Genomic DNA, 27,737 nt, shown 5'->3' with positions numbered 1-27,737 from the left:
CGCAGGAGGGACAGACCCGGTATCACAGGAGGAGCAGGCCCGGTATCACAGGAGGGACAGGCCCGGTATCACAGGAGGAGCAGGCCCGGTATCACAGGTGGAGCAGGCCTGGTATCACAGGAGGGACAGGCCCGGTATCACAGGAGGGGCAGGCCCGGTATCACAGGAGGAGCAGGCCCGGTATCACAGGTGGAGCAGGCCCAGTATCGCAGGAGGAGCAGGCCCAGTATTGCAGGAGGGGCAGGCCCGGTATCCCAGGAGGGACAGATCCGGTATCCCAGGAGGGACAGATCCGGTATCCCAGGAGGAGCAGGCCCAGTATCGCAGGAGGGACAGACCCAGTATCCCAGGAGGGACAGACCCAGTATCCCAGGAGTGACAGACCCAGTATCCCAGGAGGGACAGATCCGGTATCACAGGAGGGACAGACCCGGTATCACAGGAGGAGCAGGCTGGCACATGATGGGGCGCCCAGGAGGGACAGACCCGGTATCCCAGGAGGGATAGACCCGGTATCACAGGAGGAGCAGGCTGGCACATGATGGGGCGCAGCCCCCCATGCCCGTGTGTAATGTGCATTCCTACATGCCTGTGAGGGATTCACACAAGAGGCGGCAGCGTCCGGAGTCACACGCGGCACAGAAAGAGGCGCATTCCTACCAGTGACAAGTGTGGTCCCCATTTACCCCAAAACAAAGGGATCGAGCTGGGGGACAAGTGATGAGAGGAGCCGACCCTTACAAAGAAGGCTGGGAAGATGGAGGGGGGTAGGAAGTAATTAATGTGGAGCATAAAGCCAAACTCAACAGCAACTGGGGCGATAATTAGTAATAGACGAAGACCCCAAGGATGAAAATAAGGCGGAAATAACAGCGGGGAAAGGGCTCCTTACTAAAGATGGCGGCAATTATTGGGCACAGGTCGCTGTGATGTACAGAATTCACTAGTTAATCCTGTGACTGGCGCGTCATTGTGGTAGTATGTATGGCGGACGGCCACGCCATTTCCCAGCAGTCACTTCTGTAACGCCACCAACGCAGGGCAGGACACGGATATTTACTGCACCCGTCTGAAGAGAATAGTGTAAAACGAGACGCAAAGCATATGGAGGACAAGCATATGGAGTGTAGGGATTCACGCTCTCGGGCATTAGGTAGTGTTCACACAGGCAGTGCAGTTTGTTCCATACAGGTGCAGTTTTATTCCTTTCATAAAACGCCAAGGGATTCACAACCAAAACAAAACCACAGTACAGTAGAGTCCTTTCTCCAGGAGCAGGCATCATACGCAGAAGAGGCCGACCCCCAGTACCGGTATCACCTTCACCGCCAAACAGAAGTGTTCAACTCCGGGCACAGTTCACACTGAACAGGCTGCAGCTTCCACACACAGACTGCTCAGCTTTCCTAGCTGACCCGTGCAGTCTCCATTCAGAGTGACCCCGCCACGTCTCCCAGCTAAAGCTCACATTTTGACTGGTCACTCACCAGCTTCAACACACTTAACCCTGCGTCATCCAGCAGACTGACATCTAGTGACCACAGGCCCTGGTTCTAGTACAAAGCTGGGCTGCTGCATATGATAAACTCCAGCTAGAATTTAACCCAGTCCTGCCTGGTTTTGCTGCGGGAAGTATCGGCCAACAGAGGCTTACAGGGGACGTGAACAGCCTGTAATCCCACCCGTCACCTCATATCAGTCACCTCGTATCCGCGTCACTGGTGTACACAGAGGCCTGTGGTACAGAATATGAGAACCATGATCGTTCTGTTATCAGCCATTACTGGGGGAGGCTCTCTGCTAACCTGATATCTCTGCTTGCTGTCAGTGAACAGTAGCATTGTTTGCATTCTGTCCTGAATACTGAAAGTTGGTTTTGGCCGGGGTCTGGCGGCGGCTTGTGTCCCTGTGGGGCACACATTGCCCCTCGGCCTGGTGGTCTCATGTACGGTGGGTGCAGGTGTGGGATTGGGGATGAGCAGGTGCTTTAGGGTGGGGGAGGGGAGACGCTTACAGAGCATTTCCCTGCTTGTTGGACACAGGAGATATTAGGTGTCGCTCCGGGGTCATAGGTCATTTACTGTGCATTTAGCGCATTGTCACCCCGGTGACCCGCAGCGGGGAGTGGGGTCAGAGATGGCGGCTCCTGGTGACCCGGCCACTCTCCATCCACAGCAGGGCTGTGCAGGGGTCGGCGGGCCCTATTCTCTGCTGGGACACATTAAGGTGACAGTAATGCCCGGCAGGTACCTCCAGAGCCTCGCTCACACGTTGTGTCCTCCGTCTCCCCCCGCAGCTGCCGCACACATGCCTGGATCTCCCCCAGCAACTTACAAAGAACATTCTTTCGATGCCTCGGATTTTCCAGCCTCTTTTTCCAGCAAGTGCAAAATCAGAAACAACCGAGCGCTCTCCATTCCCAGAAAGTCCCCCCCCCCCTCCGGCGACGTGAGCACCCCCAGCCCTGCGGCAGCGCCCTTGTGTGCCTGTCATCTGCGGGGGCAAAGTCCAACTAATGAAGAAAGCGGGGGAGGCGGAAACGATGATGTCACCATGACGTCACTGTCCGACCTGTGACCTCGCTCCCGGGATGAGTGACTACTGTGGAGCCAAGGTCGGCCCCGTCCATCTGTACGGGGCCGCAGAATATGTTGGTGCTATAGAAGTGTTGTTATGGCTCCTCGTCTACAATGTACGGGAAGTGACGGCCGGGATTGGGGGGCTGTTGGTAGCAGCGGTGTTGTGACTGATGTACGCTGTGCGGCCCCCCAATCCTCGGTACACTCCTCAGTGTACGTCACAGAAATGAGGGGCTATGACTAAGGCGAGACCCTTAACACGACGCAGTGGGGGCGTCTCCAGCAGTACCATCTCGCAGTCCAATAATCGACTGATAGCGGCTCATAAACCCAAATAATCAGCGTCTTCTCCTTGACATATACGTGTATGTATAAAACAGTCTGTCCTCGGCCGTCTGCACCCGCTCAGGGTCACGTCATTAACTCCTTCCCTGCTCACGTTCCCTGACTTATATTCAGCGGCGCTGCGGAATATGCTGGCGCTATATATGTAAGGAATAATGACATCCAGCATCCTGAGCGTTAACGCCGCCGCCAGTGCCCAGGCAATGATTGGGTTAACCTGTCAGCAGTGACTGCCACGGTCCGCACCGGACACCGACATGTGCCAGGGCCACATGGCCGCCGGCGGGCACCTAACCCTGCAGATGCCAGGACGGCCACAGCTGAACACCCTCATCGGTCCTTTGTACCTCGCGCCATTGGCAGCTTTGTGGTTCAGTCTTTTGGTGCGAAGAAGAATATTTTCATTCATTGACAGCAAGCAGATGTCTGGAATATGGTGAAAGCACAAAGCGGCAGATTACTCTGACAAATGCGACCAATTGGGAAACTTCTCGTGTCAGGCGGCAGATTCGTTTTTATAAATCTGCCCCAAAATCTCTGCGTTTCCTGTGTGACAAAGGTACAGAGTCGTCCCTGTGTCAGATCCGCCATGTCTCTGTGGTGTTCGGGTGTCATTGCTCTGGTGTCGCCCCCGCCCCACACTCATCATCACGCGGTTTCCCCAGACGTTTAACATCAGTTACACATTAATAAAATTAACAGCTAATTCAAGAGCTGCGATCAATTACAGAAGCAGATCCCACGAGCCTCGTACACCGCAGATCACAAGCCGCAGTCCTTCCTGTCCAATCCACACACACGAACGGGGGGGCGAGAACTGTCTGCGAGACCCCCAATCATATCTGTACCTGCTGACATGGCCATACAGACCCCAACTAGCGAGAGAGTGCAAACTCCCCAGCATGAGACATCTGATAACAGAGAGTAAGGGTACCGTCACACAGTGCAATTTTCATCGCTACGACGGTACGATCCGTGACGCTCCAGCGTCGTAACAATATCGCTCCAGCGTCGTAGACTGCTGTCACACTTTGCAATCTACGACGCTGGAGCGATAATTTCATGACGTATGTGCGATGTAGAAGCCGTTGGTTACTATGCGCACATCGTATACGATATATGTTACACCATGCAATCATGCCGCCACAGCGGGACACTAGACGACGAAAGAAAGTTTAAAACGATCTGCTACGACGTACGATTCTCAGCGGGGTCCCTGATCGCAGGAACGTGTCAGACATTGCGATCTCGTAACTATATCGCTCGAACGTCACGAATCGTGCCGTCGTAGCGATCAAAATTGCACTGTGTGACGGTACCCTAATAGATTGTAGTCACCTGTCCTACAGTCTCCTCCCCAGTAATGGCTGATAACAGGGAGTAATAGATTGTAGTCTCCTCCCCCAGTAATGGCTGATAACAGGGAGTAATAGATTGTAGTCTCCTCCCCAGTAATGGCTGATAACAGGGAGTAATAGATTGTAGTCTCCTCCCCCAGTAATGGCTGATAACAGGGAGTAATAGATTGTAGTCTCCTCCCCAGTAATGGCTGATAACAGGGAGTAATAGATTGTAGTCTCCTCCCCCAGTAATGGCTGATAACAGGGAGTAATAGATTGTAGTCTCCTCCCCCAGTAATGGCTGATAACAGGGAGTAATAGATTGCAGTCTCCTCCCCAGTAATGGCTGATAACAGGGAGTAATAGATTGTAGTCTCCTCCCCAGTAATGGCTGATAACAGGGAGTAATAGATTGTAGTCTCCCCCCAGTAATGGCTGATAACAGGGAGTAATAGATTGTAGTCTCCTCCCCCAGTAATGGCTGATAACAGGGAGTAATAGATTGTAGTCTCCTCCCCAGTAATGGCTGATAACAGGGAGTAATAGATTGTAGTCTCCTCCCCCAGTAATGGCTGATAACAGGGAGTAATAGATTGTAGTCTCCTCCCCAGTAATGGCTGATAACAGGGAGTAATAGATTGTAGTCTCCTCCCCCAGTAATGGCTGATAACAGGGAGTAATAGATTGTAGTCTCCTCCCCCAGTAATGGCTGATAACAGGGAGTAATAGATTGCAGTCTCCTCCCCAGTAATGGCTGATAACAGGGAGTAATAGATTGTAGTCTCCTCCCCAGTAATGGCTGATAACAGGGAGTAATAGATTGTAGTCTCCCCCCAGTAATGGCTGATAACAGGGAGTAATAGATTGTAGTCTCCTCCCCCAGTAATGGCTGATAACAGGGAGTAATAGATTGTAGTCTCCTCCCCAGTAATGGCTGATAACAGGGAGTAATAGATTGTAGTCTCCTCCCCCAGTAATGGCTGATAACAGGGAGTAATAGATTGCAGTCTCCTCCCAGTAATGGCTGATAACAGGGAGTAATAGACTGTAGTCTCCTCCCCAGTAATGGCTGATAACAGAGAGTAATAGACTGTAGTCTCCTCCCCAGTAATGGCTGATAACAGGGAGTAATAGATTGTAGTCTCCTCCCCAGTAATGGCTGATAACAGGGAGTAATAGATTGTAGTCTCCCCCCAGTAATGGCTGATAACAGGGAGTAATAGATTGTAGTCTCCTCCCCAGTAATGGCTGATAACAGGGAGTAATAGATTGTAGTCTCCTCCCCAGTAATGGCTGATAACAGAGAGTAATAGACTGTAGTCTCCTCCCCAGTAATGGCTGATAACAGGGAGTAATAGATTGTAGTCTCCTCCCCAGTAATGGCTGATAACAGGGAGTAATAGATTGTAGTCTCCCCCCAGTAATGGCTGATAACAGGGAGTAATAGATTGTAGTCTCCTCCCCAGTAATGGCTGATAACAGGGAGTAATAGATTGTAGTCTCCCCCCAGTAATGGCTGATAACAGGGAGTAATAGATTGTAGTCTCCTCCCCAGTAATGGCTGATAACAGGGAGTAATAGATTGTAGTCTCCTCCCCAGTAATGGCTGATAACAGGGAGTAATAGATTGTAGTCTCCTCCCCAGTAATGGCTGATAACAGGGAGTAATAGATTGTAGTCTCCCCCCAGTAATGGCTGATAACAGGGAGTAATAGATTGTAGTCTCCTCCCCAGTAATGGCTGATAACAGGGAGTAATAGATTGTAGTCTCCTCCCCAGTAATGGCTGATAACAGGGAGTAATAGATTGCAGTCTCCTCCCCAGTAATGGCTGATAACAGGGAGTAATAGATTGTAGTCTCCTCCCCAGTAATGACTGATAACAGGGAGTAATAGATTGCAGTCTCCTCCCCAGTAATGGCTGATAACAGGGAGTAATAGATTGTAGTCTCCCCCCAGTAATGGCTGATAACAGGGAGTAATAGATTGTAGTCTCCTCCCCAGTAATGACTGATAACAGGGAGTAATAGATTGCAGTCTCCTCCCCAGTAATGGCTGATAACAGGGAGTAATAGATTGTAGTCTCCTCCCCAGTAATGGCTGATAACAGGGAGTAATAGACTGTAGTCTCCTCCCCAGTAATGGCTGATAACAGGGAGTAATAGATTGTAGTCTCCTCCCCAGTAATGGCTGATAACAGGGAGTAATAGATTGTAGTCTCCTCCCCAGTAATGGCTGATAACAGGGAGTAATAGATTGTAGTCTCCTCCCCAGTAATGGCTGATAACAGGGAGTAATAGACTGTAGTCTCCTCCCCAGTAATGGCTGATAACAGGGAGTAATAGACTGTAGTCTCCTCCCCAGTAATGGCTGATAACAGGGAGTAATAGATTGTAGTCTCCTCCCCCAGTAATGGCTGATAACAGGGAGTAATAGATTGTAGTCTCCTCCCCCAGTAATGACTGATAACAGGGAGTAATAGATTGTAGTCTCCTCCCCCAGTAATGACTGATAACAGGGAGTAATAGATTGTAGTCTCCTCCCCCAGTAATGGCTGATAACAGGGAGTAATAGATTGTAGTCTCCTCCCCCAGTAATGGCTGATAACAGGGAGTAATAGATTGTAGTATCCTCCCCCAGTAATGGCTGATAACAGGGAGTAATAGATTGTAGTCTCCTCCCCCAGTAATGGCTGATAACAGGGAGTAATAGATTGTAGTCTCCTCCCCAGTAATGGCTGATAACAGGGAGTAATAGATTGTAGTCTCCTCCCCAGTAATGGCTGATAACAGGGAGTAATAGATTGTAGTCTCCTCCCCCAGTAATGGCTGATAACAGGGAGTAATAGATAGCAGTCTCCTCCCCAGTAATGGCTGATAACAGGGAGTAATAGATTGCAGTCTCCTCCCAGTAATGGCTGATAACAGGGAGTAATAGACTGTAGTCTCCTCCCCAGTAATGGCTGATAACAGGGAGTAATAGATTGCAGTCTCCTCCCAGTAATGGCTGATAACAGGGAGTAATAGACTGTAGTCTCCTCCCTCAGTAATGGCTGATAACAGGGAGTAATAGATTGTAGTCTCCTCCCCAGTAATGGCTGATAACAGGGAGTAATAGATTGCAGTCACCTGTCCTACAGTCACCTCCCCCAGTAATGGCTGATAACAGGGAGTAATAGATTGTAGTCACCTGTCCTACAACCATTTACACATCAATTTCGATGGACAATGATCTGATTGGAAAGAAACTGGTCATTATCTTTACATGGAAAATGCACCAGCAACAACTAACAGCATAAAACCAGATCTACTGTCATACTGCAGGCTAGGTGGGCACAGCACGACCATTCGGTGTTCCCTCATCGTCCCCTCACTGTCCCCTCATCTCTCCTCGCCGTCCCCACACCGTTCCCTCGTCAGCCCCTCTTTCCCTCGCCATCCCGTTGTCTCTCCTCGTTGTCTCCCTCGTCTCCCCTCGTGTTCCTATTGTCTCCCCTCGCCATCCCTTCATCTCCTCTTGCTGTCCCCTCGCTGTTCCCTCGTCATCCCCTCACCATCCCCCTCGTCTCCCATCTCCGTCCCCTCGTTTCCCTTCGCTGTCCCCTCATCTCCCCTCACTGTCGCCTCATCTCCCCTCACTGTACCCTCGTCGCCCCTCTCCGTCCCCTCGTCTCCCCTCTCTGTCCCCTCGTCTCACCTCGCTGTCTCCTCGTCTCCCTTTGCCGTACCCTTGTCTCCCCTCGCTGTCCCTTCATCTCCCCGTCTCCCTTCGCTGTCCTCTCATCTCCCCTCGCTGTCCCCTTGCCGTCCTGTCTTATCCCCTCGTTTCCCCTCGCTGTCCCCTTGTCTCCCCTCACTGTCCCGTCATCTCCCCTCGCCGTCCCCTCTTCTCTCCTTGCTGTCCCCTCATCTTCCCTCGCATTCCTCTCGTCTTCCTTCGCTGTCCCCTCATCCTGTCGCCGTCCCCTCTTCTCCCCTCGCCGTTCCCTCTTCTCCCCTCGCCTTCCCCTCGCTGTCCCCTCATCTCCCATCGCTGTCCCCTCGTCTCCACTCGCCATCCCGTCGTCTCCCCTCGCTGTCCCCTCGCTGTCCCCTCACCGTCCTCATCTTCCTTCGCCATCCCCTCATCATCCTGTCATTGTCCCCTCGTCTCCCCTCGCCGTCCGCTCACCTCTCCTCGCCATCCCCTCATCTCCCCTTGCTGTCCCCTCGTCTCCACTCGCCGTCTTGTCGTCTCCCCTCGCTGTCCCCTCATTTCTCCTTGCTGTCCCCTCGTCTCCCCTCGCTGTCCCCTCATCATTCTGTCACTGTCCCCTCGTCTCCCCTCGCGGTCCCCTCTTCTCCCCTCGCCGTCCTCTCATCTTCCTTCTTCGTCCCCTCATCATCCTGTCTCTGTCCCCTCATCTCCCCTCGCTGTCTCCTGGTCTCCCCTTGCTGTCCCCTCGTCTCCACTCACCGTCCTGTCGTCTCCCCTCGCCGTCCCCTCGTCTCCCCTCTCCGGCCCCCCAGTCTCTATTCGCCATCCCCTTGTCTCTCCTCGCCATCCCCTCGACGTCCCCTCGTCTCCCCTCGCCATCCCCTTGTCTCTCCTCGCCATACCCTCACCGTCCCCTCGTCTCCCCTCTCCGTCCCCTCATCTCCCCTTGCTGTCCCCTCGTCTCCCCTCTCCGTCCCCTCGTCTCTATTCGCCATCCCCTCGTCTCTCCTCGCCATACCCTCACCGTCCCCTCGTCTCCCCTCGCCGTCCACTCGTCTCCCCTCGCTGTCCCCTCGTTTCTCCTTGCTGTCCCCTTGTCTCCCCTCGCCGTCCTCTCGTCTTCCTTCGCTGTCTCCTCATCATCCTGTCACTGTCCCCTCGTCTCCCCTTGCCATCCCTTCGTCTCCCCTCGCAGTCCCCTCTTCTCCCCTCGTTTCCCCTCATTTCCCCTCGTCTCCCCTCGCTGTCCCCTCGTCTCCCCTCGCCGTCCTCTCATCTTCCCTCGCCATCCTCTCATCTTCCTTCTTCGTCCCCTCATCATCCTGTCTCTGTCCCCTCGTCTCCCCTCGCTGTCCCCTCGTCTCCACTCACCGTCCTGTCGTCTCCCCTCGCCGTCCCCTCGTCTCCCCTCTCCGTCCCCCAGTCTCTATTCGCCATCCCCTTGTCTCTCCTCGCCATCCCCTTGACGTCCCCTCGTCTCCCCTCGCTGTCTCCACTCGTCGTCCCCCTTGCTTTCCCCTCGTCTCCCCTCGCCGTCTGGTATGTTTGCTAATGACAGGTGTTATGAAGGCAATCCAGAAACACAGTGTGCTTAGCGATCAGAGCGCACACAGTGATCTGACAAATACCCAAAAATACAAGAACGAGCTCTGAGACGTGGAAACTCTGTAGACTGCACACCTGATCCTATCCTAAACAAAACTAAAAGCGGCTGTGGATTGCGCCTAACAACTACCTAGGCAACTCGGCACAGCCTAAGAAACTAGCTAGCCTGAAGATAGAAAAATAGGCCTGACTTGCCCCAGAGAAATTCCCCAAAGGAAAAGGCAGCCCCCCACATATAATGACTGTGAGTAAGATGAAAAGACAAAACGTAGGGATGAAATAGATTCAGCAAAGTGGGGCCCGATATTCTAGGACAGAGCGAGGACAGTAAAGCGAACTTTGCAGTCTACAAAAAACCCTAAAGCAAAACCACGCAAAGGGGGCAAAAAAAACCCACCGTGCCGAACTAACGGCACGGCGGTACACCCTTTGCGTCTCAGAGCTTCCAGCAAAACCAAAGACAAGCTGGACAGAAAAAAAGCAACAAAAAAGCAAAAAGCACTTAGCTATACAGAGCATCAGGTCACAGGAACAATCAGGAGAAGCTCAGATCCAACACTGAAACATTGACAAGGAGCAAGGATAGCAGCATCAGGCGGAGTTAAGTAATGAAGCAGTTAACGAGCTCACCAGAACACCTGAGGGAGGAAGCTCAGAAGCTGCAGTACCACTTGTGACCACAGGAGTGAATTCAGCCACAGAATTCACAACAGTACCCCCCCCTTGAGGAGGGGTCACCGAACCCTCACCAGAGCCCCCAGGCCGACCAGGATGAGCCGCATGAAAGGCACGAACAAGATCGGAAGCAAGAACATCAGAGGCAAAAACCCAGGAATTATCTTCCTGAGCATAACCCTTCCATTTAAACAGATACTGGAGTTTCCGTCTAGAAACACGAGAATCCAAAATCTTCTCCACAATATACTCCAATTCCCCCTCCACCAAAACGGGGCAGGAAGCTCAACAGATGGAACCATAGGTGCCACGTATCTCCGCAACAACGACCTATGGAATACATTATGTATGGAAAAGGAGTCTGGGAGGGTCAAACGAAAAGACACAGGATTGAGAACCTCAGAAATCCTATACGGACCAATAAAACGAGGTTTAAATTTAGGAGAGGAAACCTTCATAGGAATATGACGAGAAGATAACCAAACCAGATCCCCAACACGAAGTCGGGGACCCACACGGCGTCTGCGATTAGCGAAAAGTTGAGCTTTCTCCTGGGACAAGATCAAATTGTCCACTACCTGAGTCCAGATCTGCTGCAACCTATCCACCACAGAATCCACACCAGGACAGTCCGAAGACTCAACCTGTCCTGAAGAGAAACGAGGATGGAACCCAGAATTGCAAAAAAATGGAGAAACCAAGGTAGCCGAGCTGGCCCGATTATTAAGGGCGAACTCAGCCAACGGCAAAAAGGACACCCAATCATCCTGGTCTGCAGAAACAAAACATCTCAGATATGTTTCCAAGGTCTGATTGGTTCGTTCGGTCTGGCCATTAGTCTGAGGATGGAAAGCCGAGGAAAAGGATAGGTCAATGCCCATCCTACCACAAAAGGCTCGCCAAAACCTTGAAACAAACTGGGAACCTCTGTCAGAAACAATATTCTCAGGAATGCCATGCAACCGAACCACATGCTGAAAGAACAAAGGTACCAAATCAGAGGAGGAAGGCAATTTAGCCAAGGGCACCAGATGGACCATTTTAGAAAAGCGATCACAGACCACCCAAATGACTGACATCTTTTGAGAAACGTGAAGGTCCGAAATGAAATCCATCGAAATATGTGTCCAAGGCCTCTTTGGGACCGGCAAGGGCAAAAGCAACCCACTGGCACGAGAACAGCAGGGCTTAGCACTAGCACAAATCCCACAGGACTGCACAAAAGTACGTACATCCCGTGACAGAGATGGCCACCAGAAGGATCTAGCCACTAACTCTCTGGTACCAAAGATTCCAGGATGACCAGCCAACACCGAACAATGAAGTTCAGAGATAAGTTTATTAGTCCACCTATCAGGGACGAACAGTTTCTCTGCTGGACAACGATCAGGTTTATTCGCCTGAAATTTTTGCAGCACCCGCCGCAAATCAGGGGAGATGGCAGACACAATGACTCCTTCCTTGAGGATACCCGCTGGCTCAGATAAACCCGGAGAGTCGGGCACAAAACTCCTAGACAGAGCATCCGCCTTCACATTTTTAGAGCCCGGAAGGTACGAAATCACAAAGTCGAAGCGGGCAAAAAATAACGACCAACGGGCCTGACTAGGATTCAAGCGCTTGGCAGACTCGAGATAAGTCAAGTTCTTATGATCAGTCAATACCACCACGCGATGCTTAGCTCCTTCAAGCCAATGACGCCACTCCTCGAATGCCCACTTCATGGCCAGCAACTCTCGATTGCCCACATCATAATTACGCTCAGCGGGCGAAAACTTCCTGGAAAAGAAAGCACATGGTTTCATCACTGAGCAATCAGAACCTCTCTGTGACAAAACCGCCCCTGCTCCAATCTCAGAAGCATCAACCTCGACCTGGAACGGAAGAGAAACATCTGGCTGACACAACACAGGGGCAGAACAAAAACGACGCTTCAACTCCTGAAAAGCTTCCACAGCAGCAGAAGACCAATTAACCAAATCAGCACCCTTCTTGGTCAAATCGGTCAATGGTTTGGCAATGCTAGAAAAATTACAGATGAAGCGACGATAAAAATTAGCAAAGCCCAGGAACTTTTGCAGACTTTTTAGAGATGTCGGCTGGATCCAATCCTGGATGGCTTGGACCTTAATAATCTTTAATAATCTTTATTTTTATATAGCGCTAACATATTCCGCAGCGCTTTACAGTTTTGCACACATTATCATCACTGTCCCCGATGGGGCTCACAATCTAGAATCCCTATCAGTATGTCTTTGGAATGTGGGAGGAAACCGGAGTGCCCGGAGGAAACCCACGCAAACACGGAGAGAACATACAAACTCTTTGCAGATGTTGTCCTGAGTGGGATTAGAACCCAGGACCCCAGCGCTGCAAGGCTGCTGTGCTAACCACTGCGCCACCGTGCTGCCCGACCTTAACTGGATCCATCTCGATAGTAGAAGGGGTAAAGATGAACCCCAAAAATGAAACTTTCTGCACACCGAAGAGACACTTTGATCCCTTCACAAACAAAGAGTTAGCACGCAGGACCTGAAAAACCATTCTGACCTGCTTCACATGAGACTCCCAATCATCTGAGAAGATCAAAATGTCATCCAAGTAAACAATCAGGAATTTATCCAGATACTCACGGAAGATGTCATGCATAAAAGACTGAAACACAGATGGAGCATTGGCAAGTCCGAACGGCATCACTAGATACTCAAAATGACCCTCGGGCGTATTGAATGCAGTTTTCCATTCATCTCCTTGCCTGATTCTCACCAGATTATACGCACCACGAAGATCTATCTTAGTGAACCAACTAGCCCCCTTAATCCGAGCAAACAAGTCAGATAACAATGGCAAGGGATACTGAAATTTAACAGTGATCTCATTAAGAAGGCGGTAATCAATACACGGTCTCAGCGAACCATCCTTCTTGGCTACAAAGAAGAACCTTGCTCCCAGTGGTGAAGACGATGGGCGAATATGTCCCTTCTCCAGGGATTCCTTCACATAACTGCGCATAGCGGCGTGTTCGGGCACGGATAAATTAAATAATCGACCTTTAGGGAATTTACTACCAGGAATCAAATTGATAGCACAATCACAATCCCTATGCGGAGGTAGAGCATCGGACTTGGGCTCTTCAAATACATCCTGATAATCAGACAAGAACTCTGGGACCTCAGAAGGGGTGGATGACGAAATCGACAAAAATGGAACATCACCATGTACCCCCTGACAACCCCAGCTGGATACCGACATGGAATTCCAATCCAATACTGGATTATGGGTTTGTAGCCATGGCAACCCCAACATGACCACATCATGCAGATTATGCAACACCAGAAAGCGAATAACTTCCTGATGTGCAGGAGCCATGCACATGGTCAGCTGGGCCCAGTATTGAGGTTTATTCTTGGCCAAAGGTGTAGCATCAATTCCTCTCAATGGAATAGGACACCGCAAAGGCTCCAAGAAAAACCCACAACGTTTAGCATAATCCAAATCCATCAGATTCAGGGCAGCGCCCGAATCCACAAATGCCATGACAGAAAACGACGACAAAGAGCATATCAAGGTAATGGACAGAAGGAATTTGGACTGTACAGTACCAATGACGGCAGACCTAGCGGACCGCTTAGTGCGCTTAGGACAATCAGAAATAGCATGAGTGGAATCACCACAGTAGAAACACAGACCATTCAGACGTCTGTATTCCTGCCGTTCAACTCTAGTCATAGTCCTATCGCACTGCATAGGCTCAGGTTTAACCTCAGGCAGTACCGCCAAATGGTGCACAGATTTACGCTCGCGCAAGCGTCGACCGATCTGAATGGCCAAAGACAAAGACTCATTCAAACCAGCAGGCATAGGAAATCCCACCATGACATCCTTAAGAGCCTCAGAGAGACCCTTTCTGAACAAAGCTGCCAGCGCAGATTCATTCCACTGAGTGAGTACTGACCATTTCCTAAATTTCTGACAATATACTTCTATATCATCCTGACCCTGGCACAAAGCCAGCAAATTTTTCTCAGCCTGATCCACTGAATTAGGCTCATCGTACAGCAATCCGAGCGCCAGGAAAAACGCATCGACACTACTCAATGCAGGGTCTCCTGGCGCAAGAGAAAATGCCCAGTCTTGAGGGTCGCCGCGCAAAAAAGAAATAATAATCAAAACCTGTTGAATAGGATTACCAGAAGAATGAGGTTTCAAGGCCAGAAATAGCTTACAATTATTTTTGAAACTTAGAAACTTAGTTCTATCTCCAAAAAACAAATCAGGAATAGGAATTCTACATAGATTTCTGATCAATAGTATCTTGAATTTTTTGTACATTTATAACGAGATTATCCATTGAAGAGCACAGACCCTGAATATCCATGTCCACACCTGTGTCCAGAATCACCCAAATGTCTAGGGGAAAAAAAAAGTGAACACAGAGCTGAGAAAAAAAAAAAAAAAAAATGATGTCAGAACTTTCTCTTTCCCTCTATTGAGAATCATTAGTTTGGCTCCTTGTACTGTTATGTTTGCTAATGACAGGTGTTATGAAGGCAATCCAGAAACACAGTGTGCTTAGCGATCAGAGCGCACACAGTGATCTGACAAATACCCAAAAATACAAGAACGAGCTCTGAGACGTGGAAACTCTGTAGACTGCACACCTGATCCTATCCTAAACACAACTAAAAGCGGCTGTGGATTGCGCCTAACAACTACCTAGGCAACTCGGCACAGCCTAAGAAACTAGCTAGCCTGAAGATAGAAAAATAGGCCTGACTTGCCCCAGAGAAATTCCCCAAAGGAAAAGGCAGCCCCCCACATATAATGACTGTGAGTAAGATGAAAAGACAAAACGTAGGGATGAAATATATTCAGCAAAGTGGGGCTCGATATTCTAGGACAGAGCGAGGACAGTAAAGCGAACTTTGCAGTCTACAAAAAACCCTAAAGCAAAACCACGCAAAGGGGGCAAAAAAAAACCACCGTGCCGAACTAACGGCACGGCGGTACACCCTTTGCGTCTCAGAGCTTCCAGCAAAACCAAAGACAAGCTGGACAGAAAAAAAGCAACTAAAAAGCAAAAAGCACTTAGCTATACAGAGCAGCAGGTCACAGGAACAATCAGGAGAAGCTCAGATCCAACACTGAAACATTGACAAGGAGCAAGGATAGCAGCATCAGGCGGAGTTAAGTAATGAAGCAGTTAACGAGCTCACCAGAACACCTGAAGGAGGAAGCTCAGAAGCTGCAGTACCACTTGTGACCACAGGAGTGAATTCAGCCACAGAATTCACAACAGCCGTCCTCTCATCTTCCTTCGCGGTCCCCTCATCATCCTGTCGCTGTACCCTCGTCTCCCCTCGCCGTCCTCTCGTCTCCCCTCATCTCTATTCGCCATCCCCTTGTCTCTCCTCGCCATACCCTCACCGTCCCCTCGTCTCTCCTCTCCGTCCCCTCATCTCCCCTTGCTGTCCCCTCGTCTCCCCTCTCCGTCCCCTCGCCTCTATTCGCCATCCCCTCGTCTCTCCTCGCCATACCCTCACCGTCCCCTCGTCTCCCCTCGCCGTCCCCTCGTCTCCCCTCACTGTCCCCTCGTTTCTCCTTGCTGTCCCCTTGTCTCCCCTCGCCGTCCTCTCGTCTTCCTTCGCTGTCTCATCATCCTGTCACTGTCCCCTCGTCTCCCCTCGCCATCCCTTCGTCTCCCCTCGCAGTCCCCTCTTCTCCCCTCATTTCCCCTCGTCTCCCCTCGCTGTCCCCTCGTCTCCCCTCGCCGTCCTCTCGTCTCCCCTCATCTCTATTCTCCATCCCCTTGTCTCTCCTCGCCATACCCTCACCGTCCCCTCGTCTCCCCTCTCCGTCCCCTCATCTCCCCTTGCTGTCCATTCGTCTCCCCTCTCCGTCCCCTCGTCTCTATTCGCCATCCCCTCGTCTCTCCTCGCCATACCCTCACCGTCCCCTCGTCTCCCCTCGCCGTCCCCTCGTCTCCCCTCGCTGTCCCCTCGTTTCTCCTTGCTGTCCCCTTGTCTCCCCTCGCCGTCCTCTCGTCTTCCTTCGCTGTCTCCTCATCATCCTGTCACTGTCCCCTCGTCTCCCCTCGCCATCCCTTCGTCTCCCCTCGCAGTCCCCTCTTCTCCCCTCATTTCCCCTCGTCTCCCCTCGCTGTCCCCTCGTCTCCCCTCGCCGTCCTCTCATCTTCCCTCGCCATCCTCTCATCTTCCTTCTTCGTCCCCTCATCATCCTGTCTCTGTCCCCTCGTCTCCCCTCGCTGTCCCCTCGTCTCCCCTCTCCGTCCCCCAGTCTCTATCGCCATCCCCTTGTCTCTCCTCGCCGTCCCCTCGTCTCCCCTCGCTGTCTCCACTCGTCGTCCCCCTTGCTTTCCCCTCGTCTCCCATCGCCGTCCTCTCATCTTCCTTCGCCATCCCCTCATCATCCTGTCGCTGTACCCTCGCCGTCCCCTCGTCTCCCCTCATCTCTATTCGCCATCCCCTCGTCTCTCCTCACCATACCCTCACCGTCCCCTCGTCTCCCCTCGCCGTCTCCCCTCTCCGTCCCCTCATCTCCCCTTGCTGTCCCCTCGTCTCCCCTCGCTGTCCCCTCTGTTGTGAATTCTGTTGTCGGGCTCCCTCCTGTGGTCATGAATGGTACTTCGGCTGGTTCTGTCCATGGACTTCCTCTGGTGGGTGTTTCTGAGTTTCCTTCCACAGGTGACGAGATTAATTCGTTAGCTGCTGCTCTATTTAACTCCACTTAGATCTTTGCTCCAGGCCACCTGTCAATGTTCCAGTATTAGTTTAGTTCTCTCCTGGATCGTTCTAGTGACCTGTCTTCCCAGCAGAAGCTAAGTTCCAGCTTGTATTTCTTTGGTTTGCTATTTTTCTGTCCAGCTTGCTATTTTTATTGTTGTCTTGCTTGCTGGAAGCTCTGGGACGCAGAGGGAGCGCCTCCGCTCCGTGAGTCGGTGCGGAGGGTCTTTTTGCGCCCTCTGCGTGGTCTTTTTGTAGGTTTTTGTGCTGATCGCAAAGTAACCTTTCCTATCCTCGGTCTGTTCAGTAAGTCGGGCCTCACTTTGCTAAATCTATTTCATCTCTGTGTTTGTATTTTCATCTTACTCACAGTCATTATATGTGTTGTTGGCTGCCTTTTCCTTTGGGGAATTTCTCTGAGGCAAGGTAGGCTTTATTTTTCTATCTTCAGGGCTAGCTAGTTTCTTAGGCTGTGCCGAGTTGCATAGGGAGCGTTAGGCGCAATCCACGGCTATTTCTAGTGTGTTTGATAGGATTAGGGATTGCGGTCAGCAGAGTTCCCACGTCCCAGAGCCCGTCTTTTATTATCAGTAACTATCAGGTAATTCCGTGTGCTCTTTACCACCAGGTCCATTATTGTCCTGACCACCAGGTCATAACACCCCTCGTCTCCCCTCATCTCCCCTCTCCGTCCCCTCATCTCCCCTCTCGTCCCCTCGTCTCCCCTCTCTGTCCCCTCGTCTCCCTTTGCCGTACCCTCGTCTCCCCTCGCTGTCCCTTCGTCTCCCCTTGTCTCCCTTCGCTGTCCTCTAATCTCCCCACACTGTACCCTCTCCATCCCCTCGCTGTCCTGTCTTATCCCCTCATTTCCCCTCGCTGTCCCCTCATCTCCCTTTGCTGTCCCCTCGTCTCCCCTCGCCATCCTCTCATCTCCCCTCGCCTTCCCCTCGTCTCCCCTCTCCATCCCCTCATCTCTATTCGCCATCCCCTCGCCGTCATCTCATCTTCCTTCGCCATCCCCTCATCATCCTGTCGCTGTACCCTCGCCGTCCCCTCGTCTCCCCTCATCTCTATTCGCCATCCCCTCGTCTCTCCTCACCATACCCTCACCGTCCCCTCGTCTCCCCTCGCCGTCTCCCCTCTCCGTCCCCTCATCTCCCCTTGCTGTCCCCTCGTCTCCCCTCGCTGTCCCCTCTGTTGTGAATTCTGTTGTCGGGCTCCCTCCTGTGGTCATGAATGGTACTTCGGCTGGTTCTGTCCATGGACTTCCTCTGGTGGGTGTTTCTGAGTTTCCTTCCACAGGTGACGAGATTAATTCGTTAGCTGCTGCTCTATTTAACTCCACTTAGATCTTTGCTCCAGGCCACCTGTCAATGTTCCAGTATTAGTTTAGTTCTCTCCTGGATCGTTCTAGTGACCTGTCTTCCCAGCAGAAGCTAAGTTCCAGCTTGTATTTCTTTGGTTTGCTATTTTTCTGTCCAGCTTGCTATTTTTATTGTTGTCTTGCTTGCTGGAAGCTCTGGGACGCAGAGGGAGCGCCTCCGCTCCGTGAGTCGGTGCGGAGGGTCTTTTTGCGCCCTCTGCGTGGTCTTTTTGTAGGTTTTTGTGCTGATCGCAAAGTAACCTTTCCTATCCTCGGTCTGTTCAGTAAGTCGGGCCTCACTTTGCTAAATCTATTTCATCTCTGTGTTTGTATTTTCATCTTACTCACAGTCATTATATGTGTTGTTGGCTGCCTTTTCCTTTGGGGAATTTCTCTGAGGCAAGGTAGGCTTTATTTTTCTATCTTCAGGGCTAGCTAGTTTCTTAGGCTGTGCCGAGTTGCATAGGGAGCGTTAGGCGCAATCCACGGCTATTTCTAGTGTGTTTGATAGGATTAGGGATTGCGGTCAGCAGAGTTCCCACGTCCCAGAGCCCGTCTTTTATTATCAGTAACTATCAGGTAATTCCGTGTGCTCTTTACCACCAGGTCCATTATTGTCCTGACCACCAGGTCATAACACCCCTCGTCTCCCCTCATCTCCCCTCTCCGTCCCCTCATCTCCCCTCTCGTCCCCTCGTCTCCCCTCTCTGTCCCCTCGTCTCCCTTTGCCGTACCCTCGTCTCCCCTCGCTGTCCCTTCGTCTCCCCTTGTCTCCCTTCGCTGTCCTCTAATCTCCCCACACTGTACCCTCTCCATCCCCTCGCTGTCCTGTCTTATCCCCTCATTTCCCCTCGCTGTCCCCTCATCTCCCTTTGCTGTCCCCTCGTCTCCCCTCGCCATCCTCTCATCTCCCCTCGCCTTCCCCTCGTCTCCCCTCTCCATCCCCTCATCTCTATTCGCCATCCCCTCGCCGTCATCTCGTCTTCCTTCGCCGTCCCCTCATCATCCTGTCGCTGTCCCCTCGTCTCCCCTCGCCATCCCCTCATCTCCCCCCGCTGTCCCCTCTTCTCCCCTCGCTGTCCCCTCATCTCCTCTCGCTGTCCCGTCGTCTCCCCTCGTCTCCCCTTGCTGTCTCCCCTCGCCGTCCTCTCATGTTCCTTCGCCGTCCCCTCATCATCCTGTCACTGTCCTCTCGTCTCCCCTCGCTGTCCCCTCGTTTCTCCTTGCTGTCCCCTTGTCTCCCCTCGCCGTCCTCTCGTCTTCCTTCGCTGTCTCCTCATCATCCTGTCACTGTCCCCTCGTCTCCCCTCGCCATCCCTTCGTCTCCCCTCGCACTCCCCTCTTCTCCCCTCATTTCCCCTCGTCTCCCCTCGCTGTCCCCTCGTCTCCCCTCGCCGTCCTCTCATCTTCCCTCGCCATCCTCTCATCTTCCTTCTTCGTCCCCTCATCATCCTGTCTCTGTCCCCTCGTCTCCCCTCGCTGTCCCCTCGTCTCCACTCACCGTCCTGTCGTCTCCCCTCGCCGTCCCCTCGTCTCCCCTCTCCGTCCCCCAGTCTCTATTCGCCATCCCCTTGTCTCTCCTCGCCATCCCCTCGACGTCCCCTCGTCTCCCCTCGCTGTCTCCACTCATCGTCCCCCTTGCTTTCCCCTCGTCTCCCATCGCCGTCCTCTCATCTTCCTTCGCCATCCCCTCATCATCCTGTCGCTGTACCCTCGTCTCCCCTCGCCGTCCCCTCGTCTCCCCTCATCTCTATTCACCATCCCCTCGTCTCTCCTCACCATACCCTCACCGTCCCCTCGTCTCCCCTCGCCGTCTCCCCTCTCCGTCCCCTCATCTCCCCTTGCTGTCCCCTCGTCTCCCCTCGCTGTCCCCTCTGTTGTGAATTCTGTTGTCGGGCTCCCTCCTGTGGTCATGAATGGTACTTCGGCTGGTTCTGTCCATGGACTTCCTCTGGTGGGTGTTTCTGAGTTTCCTTCCACAGGTGACGAGATTAATTCGTTAGCTGCTGCTCTATTTAACTCCACTTAGATCTTTGCTCCAGGCCACCTGTCAATGTTCCAGTATTGGTTTAGTTCTCTCCTGGATCGTTCTAGTGACCTGTCTTCCCAGCAGAAGCTAAGTTCCAGCTTGTATTTCTTTGGTTTGCTATTTTTCTGTCCAGCTTGCTATTTTTATTGTTGTCTTGCTTGCTGGAAGCTCTGGGACGCAGAGGGAGCGCCTCCGCTCCGTGAGTCGGTGCGGAGGGTCTTTTTGCGCCCTCTGCGTGGTCTTTTTGTAGGTTTTTGTGCTGATCGCAAAGTAACCTTTCCTATCCTCGGTCTGTTCAGTAAGTCGGGCCTCACTTTGCTAAATCTATTTCATCTCTGTGTTTGTATTTTCATCTTACTCACAGTCATTATATGTGGGGGGCTGCCTTTTCCTTTGGGGAATTTCTCTGAGGCAAGGTAGGCTTTATTTTTCTATCTTCAGGGCTAGCTAGTTTCTTAGGCTGTGCCGAGTTGCATAGGGAGCGTTAGGCGCAATCCACGGCTATTTCTAGTGTGTTTGATAGGATTAGGGATTGCGGTCAGCAGAGTTCCCACGTCCCAGAGCTCGTCTTTTATTATCAGTAACTATCAGGTAATTCCGTGTGCTCTTTACCACCAGGTCCATTATTGTCCTGACCACCAGGTCATAACACCCCTCGTCTCCCCTCATCTCCCCTCTCCGTCCCCTCATCTCCCCTCTCGTCCCCTCGTCTCCCCTCTCTGTCCCCTCATCTCCCTTTGCCGTACCCTCGTCTCCCCTCACTGTCCCTTCGTCTCCCCTTGTCTCCCTTCACTGTCCTCTAATCTCCCCACACTGTACCCTCTCCATCCCCTCGCTGTCCTGTCTTATCCCCTCATTTCCCCTCGCTGTCCCCTCATCTCCCTTTGCTGTCCCCTCGTCTCCCCTCGCCGTCCTCTCATCTCCCCTCGCCTTCCTCTCGTCTCCCCTCTCCGTCCCCTCATCTCTATTCGCCATCCCCTCGCCGTCGTCTCGTCTTCCTTCGCCGTCCCCTCATCATCCTGTCGCTGTCCCCTCGTCTCCCCTCGCCATCCCCTCATCTCCCCCCGCTGTCCCCTCTTCTCCCCTCGTTTCCCCTCGCTGTCCCCTCATCTCCTCTCGCTGTCCCGTCGTCTCCCCTCGTCTCCCCTTGCTGTCTCCCCTCGCCGTCCTTTCATGTTCCTTCGCCGTCCCCTCATCATCCTGTCACTGTCCTCTCGTCTCCCCTCGCCGTCCCCTCGTTTCCCCTTGTCGTCCCTTTGTCTCCCCTCGCCGTCCCCTCGCCTCCCCTCGCCATCCACTCGTCTCTTCTCGCCATTCCCTTGTCATTCCCTCGCCATCCCTCTCTTCTCCTTTCGCCATCCCCTCGTCATTCCTTCGCTGTCCCCTCGTCTCTTCTCGCTGTAACCTCGTCGTCCCCTCGTCTCCCCTCGTCTCTTCTCGCTGTTCCCTTGTCGTTCCCTCGCCATCCCCCTCACCTCCCCTTGCAGTCCCCTCACCTCCTTTCGCTGTCCCCTCGCCCGCCATCGTTCAGTAGGTGATCATTGTATCATCCCTGAAAGTAGGACTTACTCCTTTCACTGGCAGAATGCAGAGATCCTGCTCATGATTAGGATCCATGACTAGCGCTGTTGGTGACGACTCCTCATTTTAGGGGTGCACTTTGCCATCCTTGCAGATGCAGCAGAGCTGGTGCGTCACCCTCTCATCCGTGTGTCGTCGTGTGCTGAGCTGTAATTCGCCACATACCTGGTGCTGGTGTGACCGCGGCCATCCCTGCGGAGAGGTGACCCCCACTGTGGGTGCCGGCTGTGACCTCTGCTCTCTGACTGTTCTCAGCTCCTAGGACAGCGGGGTCTGGGGGGCAGTGTCTGATCGGAGGGGTCTTAGTTATGTCGCTGCCTGTTCGCCCCTAGGGAGGGACATCTGGTGGTTTCCTAAGGAGAGAGGAGAGGCAGAAAGTGAGGTTCTTCTCCTTCCCGACTCACATGAATTTACCTGCAAGGTAAAAATACAGGAGATAAGATTCACGCCGGGGGATGCCGCTTAACCTGCTCACTGCCGGGGGACGCTGCTTAACCTGCTCACTGCCGGGGGACGCTGCTTAACCTGTGCACTGCCGGGGGACGCTGCTTAACCTGTGCACTGCCGGGGGATGCCGCTTAACCTGCTCACTGCCGGGGGACGCTGCTTAACCTGTGCACTGCCGGGGGATGCCGCTTAACCTGCTCACTGCCGGGGGACGCTGCTTAACCTGTGCACTGCCGGGGGATGCCGCTTAACCTGCTCACTGCCGGGGGACGCTGCTTAACCTGTGCACTGCCGGGGGATGCTGCTTAACCTGTGCACTGCCGGGGGATGCTGCTTAACCTGTGCACTGCCGGGGGACGCTGCTTAACCTGTGCACTGCCGGGGGACGCTGCTTAACCTGCTCACTGCCGGGGGACGCTGCTTAACCTGTGCACTGCCGGGGGATGCTGCTTAACATGGGCACTGCCGGCATGCTGAAGCCATAGGACCCCCACCCACCTTAGCAGAGAGATACCAGGGGCATCATGCAAACGTAACAGGTGGGAAACAGCAGCCAGATGTTGGTATTGTCCCCGCACCACGCAAGATACAGGAGGCTCCGCGCACAGTATCACACGTCATAGGCTTAGATACAGCAGAATAGCGAGTGCAGCTCTGGGGTATAATACAGGATGTAACTCAGGATCAGTAATGTATGTACACAGGGACTGCACCAGCAGAATAGCGAGTACAGCTCTGGAGTATAATACAGGATGTAACTCAGGATCAGTAATGTATGTACACAGTGACTGCACCAGCAGAATAGCGAGTGCAGCTCTGGGGTATAATACAGGATGTAACTCAGGATCAGTAATGTATGTACACAGGGACTGCACCAGCAGAATAGTGAGTGCAGCTCTGGAGTATAATACAGGATGTAACTCAGGATCAGTAATGTAATGTATGTACACAGTGACTGCACCAGCAGAATAGTGAGTGCAGCTCTGGAGTATAATACAGGATGTAACTCAGGATCAGTAATGTAATGTATGTACACAGTGACTGCACCAGCAGAATAGTGAGTGCAGCTCTGGAGTATAATACAGGATGTAACTCAGGATCAGTAATGTAATGTATGTACACAGTGACTGCACCAGCAGAATAGTGAGTGCAGCTCTGGAGTATAATACAGGATGTAACTCAGGATCAGTAATGTAATGTATGTACACAGTGACTGCACCAGCAGAATAGTGAGTGCAGCTCTGGAGTATAATACAATGCTGTATGTACACGGTGTCTCTGTGGTGATGGATTGTAATCTGTGATGTGAGGATTACAGTTGAGCAGACGTTGTAGTGACCGTGGTTGTTGTTAGGAGATAGCTTTCCATGTGGTTGTGTGGATATAATATTGGGGGCTGTGGGGGAATGCAGAGGATTGTTATGGCATGAGCGGTGCAGCAGGGGATCATCCAGGGGTTGTAGATCTGCTATAGTCATCACATGTACAGGTCAGTGACCGGCTGCTGCCAGGCTCCTCGCCCTCCTCCGTCTCTTCTCGTGTTGTTTTCCTCCTTTTTTTCTTTCCTTCTTTCTTTCTGAATATTTGACACAGATTGAAAAGTCATCACTGATGTGTTCCTGACCTCATTGTACAAGTATGTGTGCTCCCTGCAGAGCATTGCTCCTGTGCACACTATCCCGTCACATGCCATGTGTACAGTGCCGATGCCAACCTCCGCCCCACCAACAAGGCCAGCGAAGGGAATATACACCATAACTGCACAGGACGGACTGTGTACATGTAAGCACATATACCTGAGTGGTGCCAATACCTCCGACCCTCCCCGGAGTGGGCACTGCGATATTACAGGACGGACTGTGTACATGTAAGCACATATACCTGCGTGGTGCCAACACCTCCGACCCTCCCCAGAGCGGGCACTGCGATATTACAGGACGAACTGTGTACATGTAAGCACATATACCTGCGTGGTGCCAGCACCTCCGACCCTCCCCGGAGCAGGCACTGCGATATTACAGGACGGACTGTGTACATGTAAGCATATATACCTGAGTGGTGCCAGCACCTCCGACCCTCCCCGGAGCGGGCACTGCGATATTACAGGACCGGCTGTGTACATGTAAGCACATATACCTGAGTGGTGCCAGCACCTCCGACCCTCCCCGGAGCGGGCACTGCGATATTACAGGACGGACTGTGTACATGTAAGCATATATACCTGAGTGGTGCCAGCACCTCCGACCCTCTCCGGAGCGGGCACTGCGATATTATAGGACGGACTGTGTACATGTAAGCATATATACCTGAGTGGTGCCTGCACCTCCGACCCTCCCCGGAGCGAGCACTGCGATATTACAGGATGGGCTGTGTACATGTAAGCATATATACCTGAGTGGTGCCAGCACCTCTGACCCTCTCCGGAGCGGGCACTGCGATATTATAGGATGGACTGTGTACATGTAAGCATATATACCTGAGTGGTGCCTGCACCTCCGACCCTCCCCGGAGCGAGCACTGCGATATTACAGGATGGGCTGTGTACATGTAAGCATATATACCTGAGTGGTGCCAACACCTCCGACCGTCCCCGGAGTGGGCACTGCGATATTACAGGACGGGCTGTGTACATGTAAGCACATATACCTGAGTGGTGCCAGCACCTCCGACCCTCCCCGGAGCGGGCACTGCGATATTATAGGACCGACTGTGTACATGTAAGCACATATACCTGAGTGGTGCCAGCACCTCCGACCCTCCCCGGAGCGGGCACTGCGATATTACAGGACGGGCTGTGTACATGTAAGCACATATACCTGAGTGGTGCCAACACCTCCGACCCTCCCCGGAGCGGGCACCGCGATATTACAGGACGGGCTGTGTACATGTAAGCACATATACCTGAGTGGTGCCAGCACCTCCGACCCTCCCCGGAGCGGGCACTGCGATATTACAGGACGGACTGTGTACATGTAAGCACATATACCTGAGTGGTGCCAACACCTCCGACCCTCCCCGGAGCGGGCACTGCGATATTACAGGACCGGCTGTGTACATGTAAGCACATATACCTGAGTGGTGCCAGCACCTCCGACCCTCCCCGGAGCGGGCACTGCGATATTACAGAACGGACTGTGTACATGTAAGCACATATACCTGAGTGGTGCCAGCACCTCCGACCCTCCCCGGAGCGGGCACTGCGATATTACAGGACGGACTGTGTACATGTAAGCACATATACCTGAGTGGTGCCAACACCTCCGACCCTCCCCGGAGCGGGCACTGCGATATTACAGGACCGGCTGTGTACATGTAAGCACATATACCTGAGTGGTGCCAGCACCTCCGACCCTCCCCGGAGCAGGCACTGCGATATTACAGGACGGACTGTGTACATGTAAGCACATATACCTGAGTGGTGCCAGCACCTCCGACCCTCCCCGGAGCAGGCACTGCGATATTACAGGACGGACTGTGTACATGTAAGCATATATACCTGAGTGGTGCCAACACCTCCGACCCTCCCCGGAGCGGGCACTGCGATATTACAGGACCGGCTGTGTACATGTAAGCATATATACCTGAGTGGTGCCAACACCTCCGACCCTCCCCGGAGCGGGCACTGCGATATTACAGGACCGGCTGTGTACATGTAAGCATATATACCTGAGTGGTGCCAGCACCTCCGACCCTCCCCGGAGCGGGCACTGCGATATTACAGGACGGACTGTGTACATGTAAGCATATATACCTGAGTGGTGCCAACACCTCCGACCCTCCCCGGAGCGGGCACTGCGATATTACAGGACCGGCTGTGTACATGTAAGCATATATACCTGAGTGGTGCCAGCACCTCCGACCCTCCCCGGAGCGGGCACTGCGATATTACAGGACCGGCTGTGTACATGTAAGCACATATACCTGAGTGGTGCCAGCATCTCCGACCCTCCCCGGAGCGGGCACTGCGATATTACAGGACGGACTGTGTACATGTAAGCACATATACCTGAGTGGTGCCAGCACCTCCGACCCTCCCCGGAGCGGGCACTGCGATATTACAGGACCGGCTGTGTACATGTAAGCACATATACCTGAGTGGTGCCAACACCTCCGACCCTCCCCGGAGCGGGCACTGCGATATTACAGGACGGACTGTGTACATGTAAGCATATATACCTGAGTGGTGCCAACACCTCCGACCCTCCCCGGAGCGGGCACTGCGATATTACAGGACCGGCTGTGTACATGTAAGCACATATACCTGAGTGGTGCCAACACCTCCGACCCTCCCCGGAGCGGGCACCGCGATATTACAGGACGGGCTGTGTACATGTAAGCACATATACCTGAGTGGTGCCAGCACCTCCGACCCTCCCCGGAGCGGGCACTGCGATATTACAGGACGGACTGTGTACATGTAAGCACATATACCTGAGTGGTGCCAACACCTCCGACCCTCCCCGGAGTGGGCACTGCGATATTTTCCTGTTCTCAGGATCTCCGCTTGCTGTTAGTGAATGATAAGGCACAGATCATGATGAGATCCCGTTCTGCCCTGGAGGGCTCGGTGCATGTATGAGGGCGGCTAGGAGCTTAGAGCATGGGGCCCCTGGCTGTAAGCAGGAGAGGCTACTTTCACTGACAGCAAGCAGAGATCTATTAGGGCGTGATGACGCGTTTTACATCGGATGCCACTGTTAGATTTTGGGTGGACCCCCATTCTGTGGACTGAGGAGACTGGGATCATCCCCTCCACGAGTCTCTATAGAGTGTAAGCTTCTGGGTCCGGGATTATATTGGTGACTCATCTGTGAGGAGCGGCGCCCCCGGGGGTCCTCCACCAGTCACTTCTTGTACTGCGGCGTGGGGTGAAAAGTGCACCTGAAAAGTCTCACTTGCGAGGGCAGAATTCCAAGCGGAGCGCCATCAATCAGACGCGTGACGGTGTCCACATCAGATGAGCAATGCCAATGTGTACCGCTGATGTGCTGCCCCCCGACGTGTACCGCTGATGTGCTGCCCCCCGACGTGTACCGCTGATGTGCTGCCCCCCGACGTGTACCGCTGATGTGCTGCCCCCCGACGTGTACCGCTGATGTGCTCCCCCGACGTGTACCGCTGATGTGCTGCCCCCCGACGTGTACCGCTGATGTGCTCCCCCCGACGTGTATCGCTGATGTGCTCCCCCCGACGTGTACCGCTGATGTGCTCCCCCGACGTGTACCGCTGATGTGCTCCCCCCGACGTGTACCGCTGATGTGCTCCCCCGACGTGTACCGCTGATGTGCTGCCCCCCGACGTGTACCGCTGATGTGCTGCCCCCCGACGTGTACCG

At 53.0% G+C, this 27,737-nt stretch overlaps 1 protein-coding gene across 2 annotated transcripts in view; it reads right to left on the bottom strand.

Annotated features, from left to right (window-relative positions):
* SEMA3B (semaphorin 3B) overlaps positions 1 to 22,270 on the bottom strand; it is a 53,264-nt gene extending 30,994 nt beyond the window's left edge. The window contains exon 1 of one of the 2 annotated variants that reach the window (XM_069736031.1): positions 22,121 to 22,270. In XM_069736031.1, the coding sequence (XP_069592132.1) occupies positions 22,121 to 22,145 (25 nt within the window). In that variant the 5' untranslated portion in view covers positions 22,146 to 22,270. Of the gene's footprint in view, positions 1 to 2,334; positions 2,515 to 22,120 lie in introns of those variants that run through there. The other variant, XM_069736034.1, reaches the window with a different exon arrangement.
* Between the last annotated feature and the right edge of the window lie 5,467 nt (positions 22,271 to 27,737).

The sequence above is a fragment of the Ranitomeya imitator genome, chromosome 8, assembly GCF_032444005.1.
Source record: "Ranitomeya imitator isolate aRanImi1 chromosome 8, aRanImi1.pri, whole genome shotgun sequence".
Classification (NCBI taxonomy): domain Eukaryota; kingdom Metazoa; phylum Chordata; class Amphibia; order Anura; family Dendrobatidae; genus Ranitomeya; species Ranitomeya imitator.
Note: the sequence above shows the minus strand (reverse complement) of the source record. Positions and strands in the feature narration are given on the sequence as shown.